Source organism: Colletotrichum chrysophilum (genome assembly GCF_026319265.1).
Source record: "Colletotrichum chrysophilum strain AFK26 chromosome Unknown scaffold_350, whole genome shotgun sequence".
Taxonomy (NCBI): domain Eukaryota; kingdom Fungi; phylum Ascomycota; class Sordariomycetes; order Glomerellales; family Glomerellaceae; genus Colletotrichum; species Colletotrichum chrysophilum.
Window position 1 is genome coordinate 1 of NW_026517637.1, and position 16,982 is coordinate 16,982.

The window sequence follows — 16,982 nt, forward strand, 5'->3', positions numbered from 1 at the left end:
CTAGAGTCTCCACTTGGGGTTAAACACCACCCAATTACAGCTCCGTCCCGAGTCCAACCGATTCTGCTCCAACGCCCGGACCACCTTCCGCCATTTGTATGGCCGATTTTACTAGAATCGCCTGCGAATAATACCTAGGGGCAGGTTTTGAAACATCCAGTGAACCTTCATGTTGAGGGGAAGAATAAGAAGTCCTGGCTGAATCCGCGGTTCTTCATTCTCGTCAGCCATCTTGGCCTTATGGTAGAAAGGTGAACGAATGGGGGTCTTGATTGATGAACCTCATGTAGAACATGATGATAGACTTGAAGGGGCCTAATAACTAACTTTGCACTGGGTTTTAGAGTGGCTAGGACTCGACGCTGCGGATGATATTGACATGGAACTGATTTCCGCGTACACGACGCACAGGGGCTGACACCGTCGCACTTGATTTTCTTTCGCTTGCATTCGATACTTGCGAACAACTTAGAGAAATCTCAATTTGTAGACGAGGGCAAAGTAGGCTTTACCATGCTTGATTGACGTAAGGGACTCTTCTATTCCGCCGAGCACGCAGTGCAGAAAACTGATTGTTCTCGTCGGAGGGCACCATCGCAAGATCAGGTTCCGGCTGCAGCAAGCCTGTCAAAGGCTAGAGAAGAGATCTTTTTAGGGAGAGTCGGCGTAATAATATCTTTGTTATCGTCGGCAATAGAGCAAGGGCTTTTAAAGTGGGAGAAGGGAAAACCTGAAATGCTCTTTCTTATGCTTAGATGAGGGAAGTAACCCTGTACTAAGCATGGGGTCGGGTGTCCCGGTTGTGAGCACCGATAGCGAGATTTCACCGAGGGGCGGGTTCTCCATATTTACCCCGCATTAAGGACGAGCGCAGTTCCAGGGCAAATTGATACCTAGAATGCTGCCAGGCGATGCGGACGCCGTGTAATACTGAGTGGCGCCCGGTCTCCGGGGCCGACACCGCTCGTCTTCTTTACGCCCGAATCCGCCATCCACTGGCCAAGGGATTCCACGAAACAACTCCGAGCAACGGCGCAACTGGACGGCTTCGTGTTCAGCGAAGAATCTATGATGCTGGCGATGTAGGCCCCCCATGAACCTGCATTAAAGGAGTGCATGATCAACCAGTATACTCAATTCACTGTTCCATAAAGTACGACTTACAGAGGCCTGAACCCAACGAACCTCTCCATCACTTTCGCCACGTCTGGACCATGTTAGCTGTCAACTTGTCAAGGGGCTTTCCAATCAGTTGCTCGCCCGTCATGCGGGCTGCGGGGGTGCAGAGATCGTGGCCCCAACCAATGGTCAATGTCATTCCATGGCCTACAAGGTCAGCATTGGGTTTTTGGCGGGTATGAGCGGCAGAATAGTTTACTTGCTAGTTGCATTGCATCGGACCTGGAAGAGTCAAGGCTAGGGGGGAAGTAGAGGCCTGGGAGAGTTAAGCAACAAAACTTTCCAGAGGCGCGTGAACAGGAACAAATCACTGAATATCTTGATGTTGGTAATCTTGACATCGCAGATTTAAACGTTGAGGTGAAGATCTTCAAACCAAATGGTCGTTTAGGGTTATGTCAGCGGTCATCTCCAGGTTCAAATGTTACAATCATGTAAGAAAAGTGCTAGAATCGAAGAGATAGGTATTCCTAGGATGGTTTTGCCAGTCAGAGGATTCATGACGTGCTTTTACAATCCGGTGGTCTTTCTTCCGTCCAAGGCACCTATGGAGACGAGTCATAAGTGTGGCCAATCACAGGAAAGGTAGCAGCTCTTCAGTTGTTCAGCTAACCCAAACAATGGATTGCTGAGGGAAGGAGTGAAAGTGGGTTAGCATCAACTCATGCTCCTGCCAAATTCACTATGCAGCTACCCGTCCCATTCGCCTTCACCTATGTGTATCACGTGCAGCTTTGTTTGTTTGCCAGAACCAACCGAAAAAAACTCTTTGCTGTCCAGAATCTTCTCGCAGATATCCTTTTCCATCTGCCCTTCCTTCCGTTTGCAAGACGTCACCAAACAACTTGCTCCTCAACATATTCCCCATCACAAGTTTGATGATCTAACATCACCTTCTCAGCCATATCGCAAGACAGGTATGCTTTCAGTAACAGGGCGAGTTCCTCTGCGTACTCGAGACCCTTTTTTGCTCAGCATCTACGAGATACCCAGTCCGACCTCGCTCACCGATGGCGCCGACATTCCGACACTATCAAAGCTACTTGGCGTTTTCTGAGTAGAAATCAACGAGTGAAGTGTCTCCTCGCTATTGGACGCGGCCGAAGTACCCCAAATCGAGCCTCAGATGTATCTCTTGGATCGATCCATCAGCTCGTGCCTGAGTGGAATCTCAACGACCTGGTAACGGACACTGAACACCTCATCAATGTAAGGGGCTGGCCCCTAGGCTTGTTCAACGTAGAGGTGCCGTCGATTGACTATTCTAAGCTGAAGAAGGAAGAAAGGACTTTACAAGGGTAGGCACCTAACAGCGGTGAAGCAGGCCGGGTTAGGCGGCGTACTGCGGTAGAATAGTGGGTCCAACGGAGCCGGATCTCGGTAACTGCTCCGGCGAAGCCGGAGATATCAATCCGGGCTCTAGCCCGTGACAGTAAGCAAGACATGCATTCAGGCCCAGTCAAGATTGACGCAACTTTCAAGCCTCATGAGCCAAGATCGTCGGGCTTGGCCCAGGTTGAGAGTTGTCTCGCCGGACTCGCCGTGTGGCTTGTGATATACGATGGAAAAGATTCGTCCGCCCTCGGAGTCACGGCGGACGAAGCGAAACGCCGAACCCCCTATCGGCTTCATGCTGCATCTGATGCTGCACATGGCTTTGCGAAAGTCGTCCCAGGCGAAGGTCTGCCGGGTGCCGTTCCGCAGCGACAGCCAAAAGTCCGATTTTGGAAGCTCGACACACGGCAAGCGACTCGGAGACGAGCTGCATGATGGCCGTTGGATCGACTGCTCGGCCGGTCGATCGGGGTTTTGGGTCTGGTCTTTTCCCCGTCGCTGACGCGTTCGTTTGAGTTGGGTCGCCGTGGCTGCCGTCTTAGGTGCCGTGCTGAAGACTGAGACCATGGGCTCCGTCGCAGCTTCCGGTGCAGACTGCTGTTCAGGCCTAAGGGGCATTTCTCGTTTTATCTCGCGGAATACACCTTCAAGAGCGTCGTTGTTCCGCGATACCTTTCCCATCTGCTGGTCCAGTCTTCGCCAAAAGCCCTGGTGTCCTCCCGCAAAATTGTACTCGCCGGCATCCTCCATCGCTTTAACCGCCTCCTCGAGGATCTCCTTCCAGGGCCGCAGTCTGCCAGTCTGCTCCACGTAAAAGGAGTTGGACATCTGAAAGTATTCCACCCAGTCAGAGATCGATGGATGATGGCTCTCAGTCTCTTCGAGGCAGACAGCCAAGACGTGCAGGTCGCTGAGGATCTGTGAGACGGCCACAGGGAAGGACCTGCCTCCTACGACTTCTCGATCGATGGTTCTCATCACCGCCGAGAACCCCATACGACGAAGAATCGGATCGTTCTCCCTGATCAGTTCCAACAGCTGGTGGCCAACTTTGGTGAGTGAGCCCGCTGGCGGTGGCATGATCCATCGAAAATGGGCCAACCTCTCCTCGAACGCGGCAGAAAGAGCGCAGTCAAGGGATGCTGCAATCTTCATGGTGTCTTCGTCCGCCTCGGTCAATAGAGGACTCTCAACCTGTTGGATAGAAGCTCCTATTAGCTGGTCCAAGTTGGCGAAGGTGTCGACGCGGCTGAAGAGGGTTGTCAGAAGCTCCTTTGAGCCGCTGCCTTGAGCCATTCTCTTTAAGCCGCCATGCCAAGAGGCTGGGTCTTGACGAAGCTGCCACAGATCGTCCCTTGCTTCGTCGAGTGATGTTCTAATCATCTCTCGCAAACCGTCCAGGTTGATATTCATGTCGTTTTTGTGTTTTGGAAAGGAAGTACGCGCGATGGGTGGGCTTCCTTCCACACCTAGATCGCTATCTTGGATGAACGTCCCCGCCTCGTTTTTTGTCGTGCCGGGGATTGTGTTTGAAAAGCTGCCCAGGAACCGGTATATCTCTGTTTGTCCTTGCAGCTGCCAGAACAGAGAGTTAGGATTAACTAGCTTCGAGCTGGTTTGCACCGGTGTTTCGTACTCTGCGACCTGGGATACAGCACCGCCGTAAAACCGAAGTTCCCCCGCTGCGTCGGAGGATCTGTCGTCAAATTCCAAGTACGATACGCCTTTCACCACGATGGGAGCTTTACGACCTGCCCAGACGCTGAGCAGATGGTGACGGCCGCCTGAGCGACGGAAACGTTGCGGCGGGAATCGGCACCGCGTCTCGAGCAACGATGGCAGAGTATCATTCTCCGAGAGGTCAATGCAGTTGAGTGCCGGACAAGTACAACGAACGTCAGCCCCCTCTAAGTAGGCATAAATGTCAGCGTTTGGGTTCTGGGGAAGCCCATACTGCTGCAGGATTTTCATCCTGGCACCTGTCTCCAACTCCAACCAGCTCTTTCTAAAAGCGGGAAGGTGCTCCTGCTTCTCTTTGAGTTTGTCAAGGTTCTGCTGAACTATCTCTTGGCGAGAGGAAATGGCCTGCTCGAACTGTCCCCTGTCCATGAGAATCCTTGTAGTTGAGGTGGTGCCGGGGCCGTAGGTGCGGTCGATTTCGGACAATCTTGTTTGCCAGTTTGGGCCGAAGGCGCGAGCATATGAACGCTGAAGTGGATGCTCCTCGATTTTAGTGTAGGCATCGTCTAGCCCCAAATCGGTCACGTCAATCTTGAGCAGCTTGCATAGCCTGGCTGTCGCTTCGAGTTCTCTGTGTACGTGGTCCTGGGCACCCTTGATCCACTGCTCCAGGGTTGTCCAATCGATTTTCTTGCCTGTCGCTTTCTCCAAAACTCGGAGGTTCTTCACGCACGATAATCTTTCGAGACGTGCCGAGAGATTCAGGTGCGAAAGCGAGTCTATGATATCGCTAGGGTTCCCAATAAGCCTGAAAGCGCCTCGGAATTTGTATGCGGCATCCCATAAGGGTTCAAATTGCTCCAGTTGCTTACCAACCCAGCAGACATAGGGGTCCATGGTGGCGGCCACTCTTGTGTTGTCTGAAGTAGCTGTTGTTGGTTGAGGGTGACGGAAGAGATGTTCGTGTGTAAGCGAGATGGTATGTATAGCGCACATGTAGCTTCCTCTTTATGCACAAGCCTTCCATATTCACATATTCAGGAGAGCCAGAACCTGCTGTTACGTCTGTTTCAAACGTCTATCGCTGGTTGTGGTTGCCTGTCTACAAACAAAATGTTTGGAGTCAATGTAACTCATTACAGTGCGGGTGATATCTCACCTCCGGGGTGTACTTGATTATGTCCATCTCTGGCTTTGGGCAGGGGACACCCTCAATTGAAAATCCATCCATAGGCTGTACACAGTGCTAGCCCATCAGGTACGGCCCTGTGTGGGGCAAGTCAAGAGAATCGAAGTGTTCCAAAGAGGAAGAAATTTATGCTCATGACTGTATGTAAGCGATACATATGCATCACCAGTGTCATGAGAACAAAAGAAGACGAGACAAGGGGGGAAGTAGCCCACCTTTATAAGGAGGGTGACACCACCTGCAGCTAGCAATTGCAGCCAGCGGAGCGGGGCCCTCCCAATGCAATAACAGAGCTAACTGACTAGCAGGCAGTTGCAGCACAGATGAAGTCACATCAGTGTTAAGGATAGATGGATGCAGTGGACATGAACCAAACTCAAAGTTAGTCCTTTCTTACACAGGGGTTGGGTTGTTGATTTTGGTTCTGGCATGTCTTTGACGGTGCGATCCACCACCACCACCACCACCCCTGGCACACCCTCCCAGGTTCGTCAGTGAGGAGAGCCCAGCCAGCCAAGCACAGGCCACTGGAGGCACCGTGGCAGAAGCCAGAAAAGTAACAAAGCAACGCACAGTGCCCAGGACATGCCTTGCAACAGAAAATGTGTGATAATTAAGCGGAGGGACTTTGCCGCGTAGTCACCTTTTACATAATTTGAACCCAACATTAACTATTCCACAGCCTCCCCCGAAGCACAGTGCATCCTAATAGCAATCTCTAAGGCTTGCCCCTACTGTAGCAACGCACAGCAGACACCAAAAAGCCTGGCGGACCAGAAGCATTATGGGCTTTTATCAAAGAGCCCCAAAACCCCACTTCGCATCCCAATCAGAACAATATTCTACAAGGGTGTGGTTCGCAACAGATAATACAAAGCTCTACACGTAATCAATGCATGATAATGCTTCACGTGGACGAGGTTCATTCAATCATTCAACCACCCAACCATAGGCTATCGCGAAGCATTCGCCAGCTGCTAGTGGTTTACCCATTTGACCAGATCATACTATGTGTAGAACCTGGGGCATAATACTACTATTAAAGAAAATTCGATGGGTTCCAACACATGCCACATCTGATCAACATTGGGAGCTATCCTCTCTCCTCAGCACCCTCAAGACTGCAGGCGCAACTGTCGATATCGATTCTATCACAAGAGACAGAATATATTCGCTGGTTCCGTCCCTTGCGACCCAGAACGTAGGTTGTATCCGTTGAGTCTTCGAGCGAGGAGTTCAGCCGCTGTCTAACGGAATGTGCGCACCATGGCTGGACAACGCGCGACATACTATAGCCTGATTGGACGTGAACCGATTCCAATTCTGCCAGCCTGTCACAGCCTGGAACCCAAGCTGGTGCGCTCTTTTCAAAAGCATGCTGATGAGATGAATTGTTTCGAGTGTAAAAAGCACGGGACCTCGCAGGCCTGCTTCAGTTGATGTGTTGAAGTGATTGTATCCTAGCTCCCAACCATCATGTTTGATCATCTCCCCAAATCGAGGAATGCTGAATATCTCGGGCTCGGCCTCCGGCGCGAGACCGCACAAGAGTCAAGACCCCTTCGATCCGCCAGCCCAGGAGCTTGGTGGTTAGGGATTCCAGTCGTATAGGCGAGCCCGCGCGTGGGCTGGGGCCTTGCCATCGGAGCAAGAGAGGTTCTTTCATTCGGAGCAAGTCTGTGGGAACGGTGGAACCGGTAAACTCTTCGTTAGTCACGGCACGGTCTGGAACGTGTGACGTTTAGGGTAGAAGGTACTGTACTGCCTCGACTTCGCCGTTGTGCGTGGACGTCGTCATGGCTCTGAATAGTTGTTCGCCATTACCGACTATTGTGTCGGTTTCCACGACGTTGCGCCACATTTCCATGCGTTGGTATCCCGGGGAGAGACGTCTGCTCTACCATGGCCACGGCTAGTCGCGCACGAACGCGCTCAGGAACCGGTCTCGAAACACCGTCTCGCTCCATATTCGCAGCGCACGAAGAAGAGCGAAGATCTGGGAGCCACCCATGATGGTGTGCGTGCCTTCGAATCGATGTGCGTGTAGGAGCTCCTGCGAGGAATCCCATCAGCATGCTGTTTGGGTGTTAAGAAAGGTAACGCAAGGCGGGGTGGGGGTTTCCGGGAGGTTGACGTACAACGCGATTAGGCTTGTTCACAGCAAACAAAGCTACCAAATGGAACCGGAGATATAACGCAGCGGTAGACTGATACCAATGGTCTGCGTTCCGAGTAGCTGCTGGAGGTGGATGAATTGGGCTGACCCCCAAACCGGAGTTGAGCCTTGGCCTCATCTTCGGAGCCGCCGGGCTTCTCAGTCTCGATGCTCACGGTGATTGGGCTGGTATAGAGACACGCAAACTCTGTGTGGTTGACGGACTGCGGGAGGGACTGAGCTCTTTTCTTCTTCCTGCGTGACGACGCCGTGTTGTTGGTGCTCGTGCTAGACTCGGATGCGGCAGATGACAAGGGACCATCATCTAGCCGTTGCCCAGGCGAGGCAAGTTATCGGTGGGGACAAGTTGCGGGCAATACTCTGGACGTCAGGATCGCAGATACAAATGCAGTAGTCGACCTGGCGTGGCGCGAGGAACACGCCTCGGCAGGCCACCGCCGCCGGGGCCGCCCCGAACGTGAGCCCGTTCTGGCTTGCATACTAGGTGCGACGCGCCGCGGCCTCCCACAGAGTTCCAAGTGCACAGTGCCCAACGGCGCCAGGCAACTGTGCACCGTGGGTCACCAACGTCTCCAACGACATGCGGTTGGAGTGGTCACGGATAGGGAAAGTGCGATGAAGAATCGCAGCTACTACATGAATTCAACGGTGACGCAGCCGTTGTATCGGCCGATGGCTTGTTGGGTTGGTGATTACATAATGACAGGCAAACCTTAACCCCTCCCCCCGTGGTGCCTCAGGCATAGCGAAATTCTGGACTATTGTACGGCCACCTGCTCTCCCACCCATGGAACCAAGGAAACATCGCATGTCCACCCACGATCCGTCGGCCAGCATAAGATTCGGGCTCTCAGGGCACCCGCCACACACGCACACACACGAACCTAGTCTGTCTTCCCGTCTATTTCCGGTTCGATCACCTTGCTGACTTCGCGCTTTCCTTCGCAGTCTCAGACGGACGACGGATCTTCGTTCTGCCACAGCTCAGAATCTGCATTCGACTGACAGCCAAGAGCGCACAATGCCACCACGTGTGCCAGGAAGACCACATGAACGGCTGATGCTACATGGGGAACTCGATGGCTTGTGCGGCGGACGAGGCTAGTTGCCTGATGACGTCGATATTGATCACATCTCCCATGATGCTCTTGTCACCATTCGCAAGTTGGTTCGGTGGGCTTTGAACGAGGGGAGGTCGCCTACCAGCCTGTGGGCATTGGACGGAGAGCTACGAGGTGTACGATACACCACCAGAGCTTTGAGCGATATCTGGAGACGACTCCCCTCACACGGAGATCACGACACACAGGATGGGGTGGCTAGAGGTCAACCTGAAGACGTACCCGCTCCAGTAAGCCCCAATGGCCCCCACTTGTGTTCCCAAGACCTGACTTCTGGAATAGACTGGGCCCGAGAATGCTTCCCAGCTGAACCGCCAGCTAGCAGCATCTCCGTCAGACATCAATGCCACCCTATCGCAGCCCACCCCAGTTAGGGTGCTGCCCATCGGTCATTTCGCCGGTTACGGGGTCTTTAGTTCGGAGAACGGCAGGGGTCAGACAGGCCAGACACCAACTTTCAACAATCTTGACAATAGGATCAGACCTGATACCTATCTCGAAACCGACAAACATCAGCCTTCTCCCGCATCTGCGGCCGGCTCAACGATTGTCGTGCAAGCAGAGTTGCCAGAGCGCATGTCCCGGTCGCAAAGATCGTCGGCTGTACCTGCCACAAGTCCTGCTCCAGAGTTCGCCATCGGGGCTAATGAGTCGTCTAATACTATCGAGCGTCATGTTGCTGGCGACTTCTCTCCGTCTGCTCATGCGGGCGCTGGTCCTTTGGCCAGCATGGCCAGCATGGAAAAGCGATCGGGATCCCCCCTGCCTGTGATTCCCAAGCGTTCACGGCTAGCTACGCCACCGCAGACATCGCATGGCGGGTTCGACTTGGAACGCCTTGCACTTGACCAGCATGTCAAAGAGGGGATGATTTACCAGGTCATTAAAGCGGCAGCCGCCCTGTGCCCGCTCTCTGTGCGAGTCCTTCATCCACTGCTGCTTAACGGACAAGAACCACCGCAGGAGCTTGATCACGACCTAGCAGCAAACGCCGGTACTATTACGCTGGCTCCCACAAACCTCAATAATCACACCCACTGGATACTTGCCGTCATATCCGAGAACGTGGTCACTATCTTCGACTCGAAACCAGCCTTTACGGATAAAGGCGCCATCAGGAGGAGGCTGGGGCACCTGTCGCCACATTCCCGCCGTGATGCTGATGTTACCTTTCACCAGTGCGCAGAGCAGACGAACGACGCTGACAGCGGTGTTGCGGTGATGGTCAACGCCCTTCACATCATCAGTGGTCAACAGATCCCCGCCATGACCGACTACGGAATTTGGCGACCTATTCTCGCTGCCCTGGCCAGTGGAGCGCATCATGATTCATTTCTGTCTGACATCAAGCTGCAGGCGCCGCTCGTTTCGACGCAGAGCATCGTGATACCACCCGCGCTGCCGCCGATCATAACCCTGGCTGACTACCATCTCTGGCACAAGCAGCAAGCGACATACATGGAAGACGTCGCCCGGGTCATGAGAACTCAGCACAACAAGGTGTGGTCAGACGGACTGCAGGTCGCAGCTGAACTGAAAGGTATGCGGGATCTACTGCAGTTTCTGTCCCGTGCTGGAACCCAGCAATGGCGCCCCCTGCTTGCTGTCTCTCCGCCGTCTGACGGCGACCTGGACGAAGTAGATGAGGTGGGGAAAGAGGTGCTCCATTGTCGAACCGCACTGGAAGAACTAGAAAGCTGCCGAATCAGCGACACGTCGGTGACGCAGAAGCTACGTGCCCGACTTATGAATTTATCAGGTCTTGAAAGCCGCAGGGACAGGATTCGGGAGAGTGTTGCCTCACTCACAGCGGTGGTGATGGGGGACCTAGCAAAGATCAAGGAACGTTTGGAGGAGCTCAGGGCCTGGGGTGAGGAGAATGCCCCCACTTTGGCTGCTTAGTGACCAAGGTTTTCCTGGTGTGTTGAGCGCTATATATGAATGGCATGTCCAAACGGCTCGAATTCTTTAGGTGGTTGCAGAAATGATCTCAACCCGACATGAAACAATTTTCATTCGGAGAGAAGAAGGGCTGCGCGGAGATGGTGTCAGCTTGGCAGACTGGGATATTGAGGGGGGCAAGCGATGATTTGAGGGGGCACTCGATGAGAAGTATGAATGTAAGCAAATCGAGAAACAATGGAAGGTGTCCATTCAATCGCAACAACGTTTGCTGCTGCCGAACCAATCGTTAATGGAATGGATGCATCGCATCCCGTGTTGATTATTGGGCTGAACAGTACTGTGACGCTTGGGTCCAAGATGTTACGGGCTGCCAGTCGGCACTTTGCGACGAGGCAGTGAGGGAAGTCGAACAAGTGACCGCATTCGTAACATCCACCAGCCACGCTCGCAACCGTTTGAGCAGGAACCCGTTATGGTCGGCCAAGGATACCGACAAGTCGAGCAGACGGGCTAAACAGGAGGTAAGGCAGCAGTCGAGATAATCCGATTGACCTTACAATTAGCAGAGGAAACCAACGACGGTATCATTCGCGCATATTTTCGTCTACGACGCATGTTGGCTCTTCAGATCGCGGCGAATGTTGACCGGCTCTGACGCCCAGGGTTCACACTGTGAGACGGAAGTGAGCCGGTTCCCGGTCGTCGCTTGGCCGTGGCAGCATTGGTGGGGTGGTGTTCAAGGGTACTGTCAGCCAGAGTTTAGCACTACTGTATGTAACAGTTGTCCACGCCGTATGTTAGCTCGCTTGATGTCGTAAATTATGGGGCAATGGGGAGGTCACCAATCTACATTCAGGGGGTGCGGTGTACATATAGCCCGAGGCCTATTTAGAGATTGATATGAGGTTGTATTTCAGTCGCGCGTGCAGCACGCCGGGGCCATGGGTTTGGGCAGGCGGGCCCATGATAGTGGTCCTGCTTAACGCCTGGGTAGCATCGCGGGCCAAACCCAGCTTCCCCATGCCCAGGAGAGAGGGGTGAGACGCCGGCAGGCAGGGTACTTTTCCACATCCGACATGGCTGGATTCTCGAATGACCACGCCCGTCAAAAGCCCCTGTCGAGGTCCAAAAGCAGCCTCGCAACAGCTGGACCCATTCTGCTTCTCGACGTCTCCGCATAATCGGCAGGCTCGTAGGCTGGAGAGCGTCTGTATGTGAAGCGATCGTACGCGGAGGTACCGTTTGCTGTATACGGGCGTAGTATCCTCTTGGAGCTCTTCTTTGGGACGCATCCGGGCCTTGCTACGTTACACAGGCATGAGGCGGCGAGGGATAGACCACCTCATCCGCGCCCCGGCGTTGCGAGAGACCCCAGCAAACTACCAACACCATTTATGCCCGAGATTCGTTCGGTCGAGGAAGGACACTCCAGTACACATCTCCGGCCCTGATCAAGGCTTGGCTTCACCGGCCAGGATTCTGTACGGAAGCTCGTCTCACCAGCGCAACCCTACTCGCATTGGCCAAGGCACACCTTCAGCGCAGCAGCCACTGCGAAGCTTCATCTCCGGCTGCGGCTTCACCAACGGCCAATGAAAATGCAGATTGCACCTGGCGTACGTGAGTGTGTCTCTTCCGTCTCTCGCCCCCTTGTCCATGTTGCGCACCCTGTCGGTGACTTATGAGTTTGTTCATTGCCAGATTCAGGCCGTACAATTGCTCGGCGCACTACACCGGCCTGCTGGCTGTACGACAGGGATGCTCCTCGTCCGGGCCAATGCCCGCTTCCCCACCTTCGAGGTTGGCGCTGGAATCGCGGAGATCGGCGGCCCACACAAGGCTCTGATTCAACTGCTGAATGGCTGGCCTGGTTTACCTGGCCTGCAAAGACCTGACAGTGTATTTTTATTTGCGCGCTTGGTCGTGGTCGACTCAGACGGGGAAGAGAGCGCGTGGCAGCGACGACGAAGTCGCGCAGGCCATTTTCGGCACCCGACCAATCGTTGACGCCTGTGACGTGAGGTAAATGTGGGTCGTTTGTCCCAAAAACCCCCCACCTTGCCCCCTTCCAGTTCTGTTTCCTTTTTTATCTCTACTACCCACCTCTCTTCACGACTTGCGAAAAGACCAACTTCGCCGTCGCTTCTCTCCTGCCCTTTCTCAATACTCCATATCGCCTCGAAGCATTTTCCACAGGCATTTTAACTATGCCTGAGGGCAAGTACTCCTCATCCTCCTCCTCGTCCGCGACGTCGAGCTCTCCGGAATCTTCGCTACTCATGTCGCTGTCTAGCTCGGAAGGTACCGCGACACAAACTGCAATATACCGCGAGAGTTTGCTGACATGTCCCCAGATGAACAGCATGATCTTGCCACCAAGCGCCCCGCGGCTTAGTCGGCCGACCGCGCAAGCAAGAGAACCAGGATTCCATCGCCGTACTCTGTCTCTGGAGGCAGCTCCCTTCCTCTTGTCGCTGCCTCAGCCAATCCATTCCCCCAAAGCCCGAACCGCTCCTCGACACGCCCGACCTTGCGCTTGCCCGCTCATCCCCGCAACAATAACAACGCACTTGCCCGCTCAGCTCCTGAGCGTTCTAGTCTCCGCGACGATCCCCTCATTCTGGGACGCTTTTATGTCCAGCGCGACAGCGTCCTGTACGAGGATATGATCGAATGGTTGCTTCGTGATAGCGCCGGCCCCCGAAGCGTTTGCACCTCCCACCGGCTCACCTCCGATTTCGACTGGCCCAAGTTCTGGGAGATCCTGTGCTCCGATCGAGTCCGGTATGATCCCGTGCATGAGGTTCTGAATGCACGTCTCTTGTTCGGCAATATGACGCTTTGGACCGGCCGCATCGAGCATGACGGGCAGTGGAGAATCGCACTGGACAACATGATGGCTCAATGCGAGCTCTATGTTCACAACAAGGCCGAGGCTCGCCGTGTTGCTGTATTCTAGGAGATTCGGCGACGGTTCCCAGAGCCGTCAGGGCAGTTCGATGAAGAGCAGGAGAACGGAGTTGATCAACAGCTGCTAGTACCTGGTGAAACCGACCTGGGCAACACGATCGATCAGCATCTTCTGGGGCCCGCTGAGCAGGCACAGCAGTCTGGGCATGACATTCAACCGCCTCTTGTTCCCTCTGACGTCCGTGATCTGCCCGACGAACCTCAGCAAACAGAGCAGGCGGCCAAAGTCATCGTCGCCGACCGGTTGCGCAGTACTGATGACGATGCTCAAGCGCAGTCCGAGGAAACCGAGATTGTGGACGAGCCCCTCAAACCACACCAGGAGATGTTCATTTCGTCGCAGAAGCCCAAGACTGACGGAGCCACCGAGACCACACCTGCACCCCCTTCGAGCAGGGCGAAGGACGACGACGTTGTCTTCCTCAAGGCCCTCCAGGTCGAGCATACGCCCGATCAAGGTGGCGTAGAGGATCTGTTCAACTCGGCTGACAACGATACGTCTTGGTGCAAGACGTGCGAGTTCTTCGGCCACGACAAGAAGCACGTCACCACGAAAGCGAAACATTGCCGTCAACTCCCCGGTACGAAGCGCGCCTTGAGGCCCTATCAGCTCGATGACGTCCGAAGGGCAGTCGAGCAGGCTGTTGTCGACGGCCATCTGGGTGCCTTGCTTGCGCATCCCATGGGAGTGGGCAAGACGATCACCTACCAAGGCTTCATCGCTGTCCGCCGTCTTAGCTTCATCAGCCTAGACCACTACATGGCCCATCCAGAGGCGCACAACAACGACTCAGAGAAGTGCGCTTTGCGCGGCATGCCCTTCGGCATTCAGTGTGCGTGCGAGAAAGGTGGTCTAACCGCGAGGCTCCTCCAAAAGTTCCCTCGCGGAGCTACGCTGGTGGTCTCCCCGAGCTCGGTTGTTGGTCAAACCCTAAAGGAAGCCAAAGCCTACTTCGAGCCGATCGTCGATCTGGAGATCCGTTCTCACGACGGAAATGTGGTCTACGATGAGACGTTTAATTTTATACGTGTCGTCGACTGGCGGCTGGCTAAGCAAGGAGACGACAACCAAGTGAACGCCGCGCAGGCGGTCTGTCTTCCCACCTTCCAGGCGGAGCTTCCGACCAAGACACGATCCTCGAAGATGTATAAAGAATGGGAGCAAGGTGGTTCGAATCTCCTAAAGGCGGCCGGAGTGACTCTGCAACTTTCATCTAAGTCCACTGATGGGGACGACGCCACGGGCCTTCTTCTCGTGGTCGGACAACAGCGTGTCAGTCGTGACACGCAATGGCGGAATCTTTGGACTCAGCTGATTACGCTGCCCATTCGTGGCGGCAAGGAGGTAACCATCACGATTGGCGGGACCTACTTCTTCGGCCTCTTGGTGTGGGATGAGGCACATCAGGTCCGCGGTTTGGAAACCAACATGGCCAAAGTTTTTTGGGTGATTTTGCAGCGACAACTGCGCCCGCCCATGGTGCTGGCGGCCACCGGCAGTCCGATCACCAGTGGCCTCGTCGACCTGGCACTAATCTTCTCACTTCTGCGCAACAAACCTGGCATCGCGTGTCGCGCTCTGCTGCAACTGCTGAAGGAGCTTGACGACAAACATGCTGGCCTGCTCAAGATCGTCAGCCAAATGACCAGCGATGCGGTCAGCCAAGCTTTCATGCCAGATTTCGCCGACGCTAACATGTTCGCATGCATCATCAGGCGGGCGAGCTCGAGCCTGTTTTTCGGACGTCCCATATTGCAGAAGAAAGAGGTGGCAACGAAGAAGGTCGAATGCCGCATCGACACCCAGTTTCGGGCGCCCATGGACGGCCTTATCGCAGCCGTGGGCAGTACCGTTGTGAAGAAGCTCCAGGATGCGCGTGCTACAGCCTCAGACGGACCTGCAGGAGCATCACAACCCAACGCAAGTGCAGCCTCGCGCGCGACCAGCGACATCCGCATCATCACCAAGAATAAAGACGTCCGTCTGTTGGAGCTCGCGACCCACATGCCAGGATTTCTTCGAGCGGCGGATGATACGCCAGGCGCTCCGGCTGTCGAGACCAAATGGGATGGGATTGTGAAAGTGATCGGACGTGGCAAGGGTACGACGATGCCATCCAAGTACTTGGACAAGTCAATCATGCCACCTGGCATCTGGGAGAACATCGACACCATCCTGGCTGATTGCAGCCGACTCAGAACGCTGGCCAGGATCTGCGCGGAGGCATACAACGATGCGCAGGCGTATCCGGACGATAGCGAGAACTGGGCTGGCTTTCAGGGCCCCAAGAACGTCATCATCTTCGCCAAGTGGCCCATTCTGGCGTATGCTGTTCAGCTCTGGTTCGAGAAACTGGACGACGCCCGCTTCCAGTCAACCTTCATTCACAGCGGACTCGCCGGTGACGAGCGTCAGAAGATCGTAGATTGGTTCAGCGACTTCCATGAGCATCAAGGCGGAAGCGGTGGCAGCTACAGCGCAAAGACACACACGAAGGTTCTCATCACCACGTACGCTCTCTGTGGCACCGGTCTCGACGGATTGAAAGTTGCCAACTACTGCGTCCACTTTGGCATCACCAAAAACGTGAACGATGTCGATCAAGCGACGGGCCGCATTGATCGACAGGGTCAGCCGCTCAAGAGCTTTGTGTATCACCTGGAGTCGATGACGGAGCCCCTTGACCAGCTCACGGCTCTGATGAGAGACACGCGAAGCGCGCTGTTCGGAGAGGGTGGATTGCTGGGGGAGGTCATGAGGCTATTCAACCAGTAGTCTTAGGTCATGATTGAGAAGTGGACATTAGTAGGAACTCGCATGTATGGAAAGGGCCCAATTGCAACACCTTGCTCTTTAGATCATTAACTCAACGAATCAATCAGACGTACACGACCTGTATTTGTTGTGACTTCATCGCTTCCTAGATATAACGCATTATTTCCGATCGTCTCTGTCGTGGTCGGTGTCTTTCGTCCCTACTATGACTAGGGCCCCAACGTCGCTGGGAATATCAAACCAGAAGATGCACTTGGGTTCCAGATAAATTAACTACTTCTTCATGGAGACGGTTCATTTTTCAGTAGACCGTCGAGAGGGAATCGATTTCTGGACACATGCAGACTAACGATTATCGGTCCAGTCGTTCCATCAAGACTGCGACGGCTAGGATCCATCCCCCTCCAAGGCTGATTTTGATGTGACAGACTGCGCTCGAGTTATTGAAGACAGTCACTGTCAATCACCCATGCCCATCTACAAGCCTAGAATTGAAGTCTTATATCTAGAAGGCAATTGATAGGGACGCATGACGAATTGATACGGACGCATGATCCTCTCGGACGCATGAGAATTTGGTTCTCTCATTGGTCCAAAAAATAAATGTTAGTGCATTCCGATTCTGCCAGCTCCCAGACAAGTACCTAGCCT

At 54.2% G+C, this 16,982-nt stretch overlaps 4 protein-coding genes across 4 annotated transcripts; 2 read left to right on the forward strand and 2 right to left on the reverse strand.

The window, feature by feature from the left end:
• Nucleotides 1-2,628: 2,628 nt before the first annotated feature.
• COL26b_014365 (uncharacterized protein) lies at nucleotides 2,629-3,927 on the reverse strand (the record flags this gene model as incomplete). Its single annotated transcript, XM_053186937.1, has 1 exon — nucleotides 2,629-3,927. One exon carries the CDS (start codon nucleotides 3,925-3,927, stop codon nucleotides 2,629-2,631), a length of 1,299 nt encoding a protein of 432 aa, XP_053029115.1.
• A 484-nt stretch (nucleotides 3,928-4,411) lies between these two features.
• COL26b_014366 (uncharacterized protein) lies at nucleotides 4,412-5,091 on the reverse strand (the record flags this gene model as incomplete). The annotated part of the gene is made up of 2 exons (XM_053186938.1): nucleotides 4,412-4,421; nucleotides 4,469-5,091. 2 exons carry the CDS (start codon nucleotides 5,089-5,091, stop codon nucleotides 4,412-4,414), a joined length of 633 nt encoding a protein of 210 aa, XP_053029116.1.
• A 3,778-nt stretch (nucleotides 5,092-8,869) lies between these two features.
• COL26b_014367 (uncharacterized protein) lies at nucleotides 8,870-10,582 on the forward strand (the record flags this gene model as incomplete). The annotated part of the gene is made up of 2 exons (XM_053186939.1): nucleotides 8,870-8,910; nucleotides 9,055-10,582. 2 exons carry the CDS (start codon nucleotides 8,870-8,872, stop codon nucleotides 10,580-10,582), a joined length of 1,569 nt encoding a protein of 522 aa, XP_053029117.1.
• Nucleotides 10,583-12,792: 2,210 nt separating this feature from the next.
• On the forward strand, nucleotides 12,793-16,331 carry COL26b_014368 (uncharacterized protein; the record flags this gene model as incomplete). Its single annotated transcript, XM_053186940.1, has 3 exons — nucleotides 12,793-12,886; nucleotides 13,168-13,527; nucleotides 13,567-16,331. 3 exons carry the CDS (start codon nucleotides 12,793-12,795, stop codon nucleotides 16,329-16,331), a joined length of 3,219 nt encoding a protein of 1,072 aa, XP_053029118.1.
• Between the last annotated feature and the right edge of the window lie 651 nt (nucleotides 16,332-16,982).